Source organism: Cololabis saira, chromosome 2 (genome assembly GCF_033807715.1).
Source record: "Cololabis saira isolate AMF1-May2022 chromosome 2, fColSai1.1, whole genome shotgun sequence".
NCBI lineage: Eukaryota > Metazoa > Chordata > Actinopteri > Beloniformes > Belonidae > Cololabis > Cololabis saira.
Window position 1 is genome coordinate 54325285 of NC_084588.1, and position 13231 is coordinate 54338515.

At 45.3% G+C, this 13231-nt stretch overlaps 2 protein-coding genes across 3 annotated transcripts in view; one reads left to right on the top strand and one right to left on the bottom strand.

Moving 5' to 3' along the window:
* Window positions 1-11917, top strand: part of LOC133418402 (NLR family CARD domain-containing protein 3-like) — a 23593-nt gene extending 11676 nt beyond the window's left edge. For both annotated transcript variants that reach the window (XM_061707061.1, XM_061707071.1), the window contains 9 exons: window positions 810-935; window positions 1013-1171; window positions 1645-1723; window positions 2262-2469; window positions 2919-4818; window positions 5231-5404; window positions 8928-9098; window positions 10236-10282; window positions 10389-11917. In XM_061707061.1, the coding sequence (XP_061563045.1) occupies window positions 853-935; window positions 1013-1171; window positions 1645-1723; window positions 2262-2469; window positions 2919-4818; window positions 5231-5404; window positions 8928-9098; window positions 10236-10282; window positions 10389-10597 (3030 nt within the window). In that variant the 5' untranslated portion in view covers window positions 810-852 and the 3' untranslated portion in view covers window positions 10598-11917. The remainder of the gene's footprint in view (window positions 1-809; window positions 936-1012; window positions 1172-1644; window positions 1724-2261; window positions 2470-2918; window positions 4819-5230; window positions 5405-8927; window positions 9099-10235; window positions 10283-10388) is intronic.
* The window catches only part of LOC133418372 (NLR family CARD domain-containing protein 3-like), a 170944-nt gene that overhangs the window by 55574 nt on the left and 102139 nt on the right, over window positions 1-13231 (bottom strand). The gene's annotated exons all lie outside the window — the stretch shown is intronic.

Consider the following 13231-nt stretch of genomic DNA (forward strand, 5'->3'; position numbering starts at 1 on the left):
TATTATTTTAAGTCTGATATATGTTGTGATATGTGATGACATTATTAAGAGTATGACATGAATCTGGCTTCATTTCACCACCTCACAGCCTGCCTCGCCAGTTCCCCATGTCTTAAGTAAATTCTTACGGGAGGGTCCTGGTTGCCGTAAAGATAAGCAGATTTTTCGGTTAGTTTTTTTCTTTTTAGATCCGAGGATTTGCGTAGAAGGCGGCTTCCGCAACTTTCAGGCGCTTTTTCTGCGCAAGCAAGCTTTATAGATGAGGCCCCTGGTCTCTACGGTGGGATTTCACAAACATCACATCCTAAAATCTGTTGATGAGGTAGTTGATGGTCCACACTGTCAGCTGACACCTTCTCCAGCAGCAGCATCGGTAAAGATGCTGGAGGAACGTGATCATGTCAGCTGCTCTGGGTCCAGGACTGGACTCTCCAGGGTCCATCCACCCCACAATCTGTTTGGGTTTAAACTGGGTCCAGGACTGGACTCTCCAGGGTCCATCCACCCCACAATCTGTTTGAGTGTAAACTGGGTACAGGACTGGACTCACCAGGGTCTAAGGTGTTTCAGTAATTAAGAGTCAATGATGATATTTTGTCCTGGAGACAGAAACTAAGAGCAAACGTGTGATTAAATGGAGTGTAAATGTGGGTTGAGGGTGTGAGCTGAGCTGCAGCTCCATGACTCCATCTAGTGGTCGGATAGTAGAAGTGCAGCAGCTTCCTCACTGCTGTCGGACATGAAGCTGAAGGGAAGATCAGTCAGAGCTGGTGGTTGTACATCTACCATGACGTGTGTTTCCTCTGCAGATGAAGGTAGAAGGTGTGTGTGAGCTGATGTGAATCCAGCAGCATGGATCAGTGTGAGGACAGAGAGGAGGGAGTCCTTCCCTCCAAAACCTCCCCGAGGGGAAAACCTGAGAGAGAAGAAGAGAGGTGAGATGATCTAACTGTCCATGACTCTTCTGCACGTCAGAGTTCAGCCCTCACGTCACCAAACACCTTTATTACAGGAGACCTGGACCTGGACCTGGACCTGGACCAGGACCTGGACCTGGACCTGGACCTGGACCTGGACCTGGACCTGGACCCAGCTGTGTGTCCTTGAAGAGTAATGAATCAAAGGATTTTTTTATCGGTTTTAAAGAGTCTCCTGGTTTTCCTTCAGAGAGGTGAGTTATTTGTAAGCGTGAACATTTCTCTGTTTTGCTGCCGTTGTTAGATGGTTGTTGATGTTTCCAGAAACACAGCAGACTATAAAGGTGGGGTTGGAGTCTCTTCTGAGTGACTGTAGTTCAGCGGTTTGTCCAGCAGGGGGCATCTTTCTGCTGTGGTTGCAACATCATTTAGGGAGGAAGTTCTCCTCAGGTGGACGGTGTTGCTGGATGCAGGAGGACAGATGGTTCCTGGAACCATGTGAACATTGATCTCTTGAGAAGCTGGTCTTTGTGGACACTTGCTGGACCTTCTTGTACCACCAGATTGAGAGCTGGTACTGGGAGAAAGACGTGGACGTTCTCAGTCTCAGGAGGACCAGAGAACCTTTAACATGACAGGAAGTCCTCTGGTGGACTGTCCTCATCCAAACATGACTCCATGGACCTTCAGACATCATGTGACCTAATTCTTCATGATTCCTCCACAGAGTGGACGAGCAGATCTCAGAGTCCCCCAGCGGTCCGTCTGTCCAGCAGCATCAGACCCAGCTGGACTCCGTCTTTCAGGTCTGTACATGAACAACAACTGTCTCCATCTGTTGTCCTGATGTCCATCTGCATGCTGGTCTCTGGAGACCAGTGGACTATCAGTCTGTCCATCATGGTCCTGATGTTTGTCTCCATGCTGGTGTTTGGAGACCAGTGGACTGTCAGTCTGTCCATCATGGACCTGATGTTTGTCTCCATGCTGGTCTCTGGAGACCAGTGGACTGTCAGTCTGTCCATCATGGGTCTGATGTTTGTCTCCATGCTGGTCTCTGGAGACCAGTGGACTGTCAGTCTGTCCATCATGGACCTGATGTTTGTCTCCATGCTGGTCTCTGGAGACCAGTGGGCTGTCAGTCTGTCCATCATGGACCTGATGTTTGTCTCCATGCTGGTCTCTGGAGACCAGTGGACTGTCAGTCTGTCCATCATGGACCTGATGTTTGTCTCCATGCTGGTCTCTGGAGACCAGTGGACTGTCAGTCTGTCCATCATGGACCTGATGTTTGTCTCCATGGTTTCAGTCTGGTTGTGTCCTTCATGTGGTCTTCTGTTCCAGCTGCTGGAGGACGACATCGTCATGTTTGTGAAGGACGAGCTGAAGAAGATCCTGAAGGTTCTGAGTCCAGATTACCCAGAATCCTCAGAGAGTCTGGAGGAGGATGAAGATGAAGAACAGAAGAGCATCAGAGAGACATTCATGAAGATCACAGTGAAGTTCTTGAGGACGAGGAAGCAGGAGAAGCTGGCTGACCTCCTGCAGAGCAGTAAGACGTTTCTCTGAACATCTGAGCTGCTGGATAAACCACACCCAATGTCTCAGTAGAGGACCAACATTCACAGATCAGACACAACATTAAACCCACTGGAAGGTGGAGGAACTCAGCTCATCTTCTGTTAGGAACATCTCATTAATAGGGTCATTAATATCCCAGTAAATTCAAGTGTCATTCTAAAGAGTTGAACCGTGTGGATTCAATATTCAGTTCCAGCAAACACAAAACAAACACAACTTGTGTGTCTGAAGTGAATCGTAGAGGAAACACTGTTGTTGTTCCTCTGATTGATCGGAGAGTTTTTGGGAGGAAAACGCTTCAATACCCCTCATTGAACGGCTGATCAGTGAATGTTGAAATGTTGATTCTTAGAGGAAGTAGAACTTGTTGGGGGTTGGTTTTAATCACTAAGTGGTTTTCTTTATTTCATCTCTATTTAGATACCGTCGCTGCCGTTTGTCAATCCAAACTCAAAGTTCAGCTGCAGAAGAAGCACCAGCATGTGTTTGAGGGGATCATTAAAGCAGGAAACCCAACCCTTCTGGAGCAGATCTACACGGAGCTCTACATCACAGAGGGAGGGACCGGAGAGGTCAATGAAGAACATGAAGTCAGACAGATTGAAGCAGCTTCCAGGAAACCAGACGGAGCAGAAACAGCCATCAGACAGGAAGACATCTTCAAACCCCCACCTGGAAGAGGAGGACCAATCAGAACGGTGATGACGAAGGGAGTGGCCGGCATCGGGAAAACAGTCCTAACACAGAAGTTCAGTCTGGACTGGGCTGAAGGCAGAACCAACCAGGACATCCAGTTCCTGCTTCCATTCACCTTCAGACAGCTGAATGTGCTGAGAGAGGAGAAGTTCAGCTTGGTGGAACTAGTTCATCTGTTCTTCTCTGAAACCAAAGGAATCTGCATCTTTGAAGAGTTCCAGGTCGTGTTCATCTTTGACGGTCTGGATGAGAGTCGACTTCCTCTGGACTTCCACAACTCTACAATCGTCAGTGACCCCAGAAGGTCCACCTCAGTGGACGTGCTGCTGACAAACCTCATAAGGGGGAACCTGCTTCCTTCTGCTCGTCTCTGGATCACCACACGACCCGCAGCAGCCAATCAGATCCCTCCTTACTGTGTTGACATGGTGACAGAGGTCAGAGGGTTCACTGACCCACAGAAGGAGGAATACTTCAGGAAGAGGTTCAGAGATGAGGAGAAGACCAGCAGGATCATCTCCCACATCAAGACATCACGGAGCCTCCACATCATGTGCCACATCCCAGTCTTCTGCTGGATCACTGCTACGGTCCTGGAGAAAGTCCTGAAAACCAAAGAGGGAGGGGAGCTGCCCACGACCCTGACTGAGATGTACATCCACTTCCTGGTGGTCCAGGCCAAACTGAAGAAGGTCAAGTATGATGGAGGAGCTGAGACAGATCCACACTGGAGTCCAGAGAGCAGGAAGATGGTGGAGTCTCTGGGAAAACTGGCTTTTGAGCAGCTGCAGAAAGGAAACCTGATCTTCTATGAACCAGACCTGAGAGAGTGTGGCATCGATGTCAGAGAGGCCTCAGTGTACTCAGGAGTGTTCACCCAGATCTTTAGAGAGGAGAGCAGCCTGTACCAGGACCAGGTCTTCTGCTTCATCCATCTGAGTGTTCAGGAGTTTCTGGCTGCTCTTCATGTCCATCAGACCTTCATCAAGTCTGGAGTCAACCTGATGGAAGATCAGACAACCTCTCTCACATCTGAAACACGAGAAGAAGTTCAGGAGGAAGATGATGAAGATAAAATTGACGATGAGGATGAGGGTGAAGTAGAAAAATATGAAGATGCATTTGAAAATTATGAAGATGAAGAATATGATGATGATGAAGATGAAGAGACTCGCTTCTATCAGACAGCTGTGGACAAGGCCTTACAGAGTCCAAACGGACACCTGGACTTGTTTCTGCGCTTCCTCCAGGGTCTTTCACTGGAGACCAATCAGAACCTCTTACGAGGTCTGATGACATCAAACCAAAGAAGATCACAGAACAATCAGGAAACTATCAAATACATCAAGAAGAAGATCAGTGGGGATCTGTCTGCAGAGAGAAGCATCAACCTGTTCCACTGTCTGAATGAACTGAACGATCGGTCTCTGGTGGACGAGGTCCAACGGTCCCTGAGGTCTGGACATCTCTCCACAGATAAACTGTCTCCTGCTCAGTGGTCGGCTCTGGCCTTCATCTTACTGTCATCAGGAGATCTAGAGGTGTTTGACCTGAAGAAGTTCTCAGCTTCAGAGGATGCTCTACGGAGGCTGCTGCCGGTGATCAAAGCCTCCAAGAAAGTTCTGTAAGTACCAACAGACACATATTTTTACTAGGGGGGGGGGGGGGGGGGGGGTTGGGGCGGCATTCAGCTTCAATTCTCCACAGATCTGGAACAACCTTCTAGAGACCTGCAGGAACGCTGGAGGTTCAACCCTCAGTTCTTTTAAATCCAGATTACACCTCTATTTACAGCTGCCTTTATTGGATTATTGAAACCATTTGGATTCAGATTTGAGGTGTTAATTTCAGGACTAAATTGTAGTCTCCTCTTTACTTTTCAGGTTTTTATGATGTAAATCAGCTTGAGTTGTTTGTTGCTGAAATGTGATTTAACACAAACTTTACTGAGACCAGAAGAGTAGTTGGAGACCCAACTACATTTTCTTCCACAACAGTGAAATAACCTGGTTGTTGTTCTTTTCTTCCATCTGCAGACTGAGTGGCTGTCACCTCTCAAAGGACATCTGTCCACTTCTGTCCTCAGTCCTCAGCTCTCAGTCCTCCAGTCTGACAGAACTGGACCTGAGCAACAACGACCTGCAGGATTCTGGACTGGAGCAGCTGTGCCCTGGACTGGAGAGTCCACACTGTCACCTGGAGTCTCTCAGGTCAGGATTCATTCAAGTCTTTTCCAGGTCCAGTGAACCTGCTGCTAAACGTGTCTGCAGCAGGACACTTAGAGTTTAGAGTTTAGAGTTTAGAGTTTATTAATTTAGCACAATTAGATGCATGAAGCACTGCGCAAGGAGGGAACGAAGTTCTATAGCGAACTTATACAAGGTTCCACCCCTGTCAAAAAAACAAAACAAAGGACAAGCAGACAGCATGCATGAGCTAAACAACAACCAAAAGACAAAGATCAATAGCAACAGGAATTCAAGTACTTCAAACAACTAATAGTAAAAGACACAAAGAAAGAACAAAAAAATGTGACAAAAGCAGTACAATGAGAAAGAATATATAATTAAAGGTCGATAAAATTAAAGGTCGAGTAGAGAAAGTAAATTAGGTTCCTGTGGAAAGTAAAAATTCCTTTAGGTTTTTTTTGAAAATGCATTGGGAGGAGGTGGACCTCAGTGAAGAGTTTAAGTCAGACCAGAGCTTGGGGCCTCTATAAGTAATGTTGAATTGGTGACTTGAGGTTCGGGAGGACGGTATAGATAAGTGATATGAGTGAAAGTCTGTTGTCAGAATAAAGAAATTGTGAAAAGTAATAGGCAGATCTTGTTTCCTGTATATAAACTTATGAATAAAAAGGCATGTTTGATAGGCATTCACCTTATCAATAGGTAAGAGCCGATACTTTAGAAAAAGAGGCGCTGATGGCGCATATCTAGAGGAGTGGGAGATCAATCTCAAAAACCTCTTCTGCAATAAGAGTAGTTTTCTTAGATGAGTCGGATAATTAGCTGCCCAAACAATGTTACAATAATTTAAATGAGGGAACAAGAAACTATAATATAGGGTTAAGTAAGCTGAGGAATGAATTAAAGGGAGGACTTTCCTCAAAATGCCTAGCATCTTCATGGATCTTTTGGAGACGAGATCAATATGATTACACCAGTTGAGGTGTTCATCTAGAATAACCCCCAGAAATTTGGTTGAATTGACTTGAAGGATTTCATTACCATTTATTAGAATTTTGGCTAACTCCTTGGGATAGAACTTATTAATGTTACAAAAGACCATGAAGTTGCATTTATTGACATTGAGGGTCAGTTTGTTAAGTTGGAACCAGTGGGCAATTGAAGAAAGTTCATCATTTGCACATTTAATCAGAGTGGGAAAATCCTCATGAACAGCGATGAGATTAGTGTCATCTGCGAACAGGACAGGAAGAAATGTTTTACACATCATAGGCATATCATTGATATAAATTAAGAATAGCAAAGGGCCCAAGATTGAGCCTTGGGGTACACCAAACAAGATTTTAGATTTTTTAGAAGAAAAGTCATTAAGATGGACAAATTGTTCTCTATTGGTCAGATAGTTTTTGAACCAGTTAAGGGCGGTTCCCGCCACACCATACCTGTAGAGCTTAGAGATAAGAATGTTGTGATCTACCGTATCGAAAGCTTTACTTAAATCCAGGAAAATTCCTAAGGCAAATTTTTTATCATCAAGAGCGTTGGAAATATTATTTACAAGCTGGAGGAGTGCATGTTCTGTGGAATATTTTTTTCGGAAACCATATTGGTGTTTATATAATATATTGTTAATTCCAAAATGTTGAGATATTCTATGAAAGACCAGCTTTTCCAGAATTTTAGATATACAGGGAAGAATAGATATTGGTCGATAATTTCCGAATTCATTAGTGTCACCCGATTTAAAAATCGGGACGACTTTTGCAATTTTTAATTCCTGGGGAATGATTCCAGATTGAAAGGATAATGAAAAGATATGGGTAAGAGGTGGTAGTATAAAATCAATGGTCTCTTTGATGAGGGCAGACTTAATGCCATCATGCCCAGCCGCCGAGTTCTTTAATGCCATGATAATACTATGGACTTCCTGAGGATTCGGGGGATCCAGGTTTAAGAGTGGGGGAAACTGCCCTTTAATTAGGCCACAGGGATTCCCATCAGCTGCCTTGATACAAGATGCCAGATTGAAACCAACATTAACAAAGAAATCATTGAACCCATCAGCCACTTCATTTGGGTTGAAAAGAGTGCCTTCCTTCCCCTTCATCTCTGTAGGTGTGGCTAGAGGTGATTTCCTACGATTTAATAGGTGGTTAATGAGGTTCCATGTTGACTTGGGGTCATTTGAGGCAATATTAAATTTATCAGCATAATATTTTTTCTTAGTTTTCCTTACTAAAGCTGTAAATCGATTTCTGTATTGCTTATAGATTTCTATATTAGTAGGAGAAGGATTTATGATTGATTTTCTATAGAGTTTGTTTTTTTTTCGAGAGAATTTCTTCAGATCTTCTGTGATCCAGGGCTTCCCCTTGGAGGATTTTTTGTTAGAATTCATATTTATCAGAGGGAAAGATGCCTCTATAGCCACATTCATGAGTGTTAAAAATGAGTGATAGGCTTCATTGACATCGTCCGACCTTAAAACCTCATCCCATGAGATGGAACTGATGACTAACTTAAAGGATTCCATACTCTTTGTGGTAATTTTACGATATTTCATTAGTTTATAAGTATCAGATTTGATCTTTGGAAATGCATAAGTACGTATAATTTGGAAGACTGGAAGATGGTCTGAGGCATCACACAACAGCAGGCCTGGGGTGATATCACAATCAATTGAATTAATCAAGATGTTATCAATGAGTGAGGCTGATGTCTTAGTTATCCGGGAAGGGTTGGTTATCAGAGGGTAAAAATTAAAAGAATACAATACATTTAGGAAGTCTGATGATGATGTAAGATCCCCATTAAGCAAATTAATGTTAAAATCACCAAGCAAAATACACAATTTACGTTCCTTATGTATCAATTCAAGCGTAGAGTAAAGTGCATCAATAAATGTATGAAAGTCAGAGTCAGGTGGTCTATAAATGCAACCTATCAAAACACTTTTCTTACAGGTTTGTAAGCATAATGGGAGTTCAACAAATAATGATTCCACTGACGTCATGTTGAAATCCAGGCTCAGATCCTTTCTAGGAGTGAAGTTAAATGTATTCAGCACATACAATGAGACCCCACCCCCCTTTTTTTCCCTTCCTACAGGTGTGAATAGGATTATAATGAGGTAGCGGATAGAGACTGATGTTTTCATCTTTTAGCCAAGTTTCAGTAAAGGCCAAAACTGAAAAAGAGTGGGACAGAGTGGATAGAAATGTTTTCAATTCATCAAAATTTTTCGACAGACTACGAACATTTAGGTGAAAAGTGGAAAAAGTGTTACAATCCAGGTTGAGGTCAGGGTGAAATAGATTATTAAACGAATCTTCTGTATAATAGTTACATGACAGATTAGCCGAGCTAGAATTAAACAGGTTCTTGTCAGGATTAAAGTATGTTTCATAAATACCCTCATTGTCCATACTCAGTTCAAAAGGATTCAAAGTAGAAGAGCAGAGAACATGCAGCAGACCTGTGTTGTGTGTCTGCAGCAGGACACTTGAGCAGAGAACATGCATAGACCCGTGTTGTGTGTCTGCAGGCTGTCAGGCTGTCTGATCTCAGAGGAAGGAAGTTCTTCTCTGGTCTCAGCTCTGACCTCCAACCCCTCCCACCTGAGAGAGCTGGACCTGAGCTACAACCATCCAGGAGAGTCAGCAGGGAAGCTTCTGTCTAGACTGAAGGATCCCCGCTGGAGACTGGACACACTCAGGTAGGACACTCTCAGGTAGGACACTCCCAGGTAGGACACACTCAGGTAGGACACTCTCAGGTAGGACACACTCAGGTAGGACACTCCCAGGTAGGACACTCTCAGGTAGGACACACTCAGGTAGGGACACTCTCAGGTAGAATACTCTCAGGTAGGACACACTCAGGTAGGACACTCTCAGGTAGGACACACTCAGGTAGGACACACTCAGGTAGGACACTCCCAGGTAGGACACACTCAGGTAGGGACACACTCAGGTAGGACACTATCAGGTAGGACACTCTCAGGTAGGACACACTCAGGTAGGACACACTCAGGTAGGACACTCTCAGGTAGGACACACTCAGGTAGGACACTCTCAGGTAGGACACACTCAGGTAGGACACTCTCAGGTAGGACACTCTCAGGTAGGACACTCTCAGGTAGGACATACTCAGGTAGGACACACTCAGGTAGGACACTCTCAGGTAGGACACACTCAGGTAGGACACACTCAGGTAGGACACTCCCAGGTAGGACACACTCAGGTAGGACACACTCAGGTAGGACACTATCAGGTAGGACACTCTCAGGTAGGACACACTCAGGTAGGACACACTCAGGTAGGACACTCTCAGGTAGGACACACTCAGGTAGGACACTCTCAGGTAGGACACACTCAGGTAGGACACTCTCAGGTAGGACACTCTCAGGTAGGACACTCTCAGGTAGGACATACTCAGGTAGGACACACTCAGGTAGGACACTCTCAGGTAGGACACTCTCAGGTAGGACACACTGCTGGGTGGGGGGTTATGGTGGTGGTTATGGTAGAGCATGTGTGGGGGTTTTTCTCCACCTCAGGTGGTTGCTCAGGGCTGTGATGTAGCGGGAGTGTCCAACAGGTGATGGGGGGGTGGGGGGGAGGGGGGGGGGGTGTAGTGGATACGGGAGTGTCCAACAGGTAATGGGGGGGGTGTAGCGGATACAGCAGTGTCCAACAGGTGATGGGGGGGGGTGTAGCGGATACGGGAGTGTCCAACAGGCAATGGGGGGGGCTCTGACATCTCTGCTTCCTCTGAGAGAGACTGATCTGGTCTGCCCCACCCCCCCCCCCCCCCCCCCCCCCCCCCCCCCCCCCCCTCCTCCTCCTTCCAGGGTGGAGCCTGCTGGACAACAATTTCTGACACCAGGTCTGAGGAAGTGTAAGTGTGTTTTTATTCAACCATCTTCACTCGTTCACTCGTTCACCATCAGTGATCAATAACTGATCAATAATAACTGCAGCTGCTTGTTTGTTCTCTCCATCAGATTCCTGTCAACTCACCATCGACACAAACACAATCAACAACAACATCAAACTGTCTGACAAAAACAGGAAGATGATGTTTGTAGGGGAGGATCAGTCATATCCTGATCATCCAGACAGGTTTGATCTTCCTCAGCTGCTGTGTAGAGAAGTTCTGACGGGTCGCTGTTACTGGAGGTCCAGTGGAGCGGAGGTGTTTCTGTATCAGTGAGTTACAGAAGAATCAGCAGGAGAGGAAACTCTGGTGACTGTGAGTTTGGAAGGAACGATCATTCCTGGAGTCTGGACTGTTCTCCAGGTGGTCATTACCGTGTCTATCACAATAACAGAGTAACATTCATCTCCTCCTCATCTCCACCTTCAGACTCTAACAGAGCAGCAGTGTACGTGGACGTTCCTGCTGGAACTCTGTCCTTCTATAAAGTCGTCTCTGACAGACTGATCCACCTCCACACCTTCATCACCACCTTCTCTGAACCTCTCTATCCTGGATTTAGTATCTGGTCCAGTTCTGGTTCCTCAGTGTTTCTGTGTCCAGTTTAGTCTCCAGAGTCTCCTGTCAGAGAAACTGTCTCTGTTGGATCCTGGACTTGGACTCTGGTTCTGGTTCCTCAGTGTCTCCATCAGGATGATGATGATGATGATGAAGGTGCTGTTGATAATAATGATGATGATGAAGATAATCACCGATAACCTTTAGTTTTTGGGTTTATTGTATTTTATTTGATCTTTTTCACATTTAAACATTAAATAATTTATTGGATTGTTGATGTTTGATCATAAATTAGATTTTTATCTCGTTATTCTTGTTTTATTATTGATTCTGTCTCTAAATGTTTTCATGTTTGACTTCACGTTTAGATTCTTAAAGTCTTGTTTCTTCCCTGAAACAAAGTTTGAGCTTCAAATCTAAACATTTCCATTTTACATTCAACTTTTCCAGTTTGTATAATCTTTGATTGATTTATCTGATTGTTTTAATTTGATTCCTTCAGTTTTCAAAGTTGTTGATGTAAAAATGAAGTGAGAAGATGGAAATATTCATGCAACATCCAACATGTAAAAGTATTCAAGTACTCTTGAACCAGTTTTTTAAGGAAAGGTTTATTTACTGCAACTTTAAAAACATGAGGTAAATATCCTAAATTTAGGGATAAGTTGATCTGGTCCAGTATTGTCATACCAAAAAGAGAATAAAATATGTACATATTTCTGTACAAAACATGTTTAGATAAATGTAAATGACCTTTTATGTTGCATGTGCTTGTTAAACATGAGAATGTAACATGTTTCCTGCTGGGTATTGATCTGGTCCTGGTCCTGGTCTGAGTCCTGGTCCTGGTCCTGGTCCTGGTCTGAGTCCTGGTCCTGGTCTGAGTCCTGGTCCTGGTCCTGGTCCAGGTCCTGGTCCTGGTCTGAGTCCTGGTCCTGGTCCTGGTCTGGTCCTGGTCCAGGTCTGAGTCCTGGTCCTGGTCCAGGGCTGGGTATTGGTCTGCTGCCAAAGGTCTGAATAAAACAATCTGAACAGAAACAGTTTCATTTCTGTAACAACGAAGATGAAAATGTCTCATCTTATCTGCCTAAAGTGTCTCACAGACCTGTCCTGGTCTGAGTCCTGGTTCAGGTCTGATTCCAGGTCCAGGTCTGAGTCCTGGTTCAGGTCTCAGTACTGCTGGGGGAACGGGGACCTGCTGCTTCAGGAATCTTAAGCCGCGTCTATGCTTGCAGTTCAGAACGCGTACGCGTGACGTCACACGTATCCTGCGTATCCTGCGTTCATTTGGCGCGTCGACAGGCACGTTCTCAAAAAGACACTGAACGCGTACGTGACCTGCAGTTCTCGCTCTGGCCGCTAGTATCGCTGTTCCCGGTCTGATCCCAGCTGGCACGATTATGCTGCTCTCAGCTGGAGAAAGTTTATGGGCAGAAATATGTGCCACTAGAAACTGAATTTGAATCATCTATATTTGAATTTGAATTGCTCAACTTGAATAATTGTATTAAAAAACTGAATCTGAATCACATAATTTGAATTTGTATTGTTTAATTTGAATCATTGCATTGAAAAACTGAATCTACATTCCGAAAAACTGAATCTACATTCGGCTCTCACAATTCAAATTCAGTTCTTGCAATAGACCCTTTTTGTGTTTGTAAACAATGATGACGTAGAACGTATGCGCGCGCATTTTGGCAACAGAAGCTGGTGCAGATGAACAGCGTGTCAAGCTATGCAAGGGGATTATCAACTAAAGATCGCGAATGATACCTTAACAAGTTGACTTTGACAAATGGTGTCCGACTTCCAGGTCCGTGTTCTATTAATCAAATCAAATCAAACTTTATTTATAAAGCACTTCTCATACAAATAATGCAACACAAAGTGCTTAACATAAAACAAATAAACATAAAACGTATTAATGCCCTGCCCCCCTCCCCGCAGACACAAGCACACTACAATTGACTTAGGTTATACACACAGACAATGAGTGGGTTGAAGACGTTAGCAAGTGGCCAAATGGGTTGTCGTCCCGGGGCGGTCCCTCCCCCTTCACTGCGGAGCTGCGGAGACTCCAACCCGGACTGAGAGGGTCATGAGCGGCCAGCGGATCCCCGAGCTCCCGGAGGTTCTGGAGCGACCCCCGGAGGATCCGGAGCGGCCCCCGGAGGATCCGGAGCGGCCCCCGGAGGTTCTGGAGCAACCCCCGGAGAGTCCGGAGGATCCGGAGCGGCCCCCGGAGGATCCGGAGCGGCTCCGGCCGGCCCTGGAGAGCCTGCGGCAGCGGGCGGGGCGGGTGTGCGGGGTCCCCGGGGACCCCGCCGGCTTCTCCGACCGCTTCCTCCT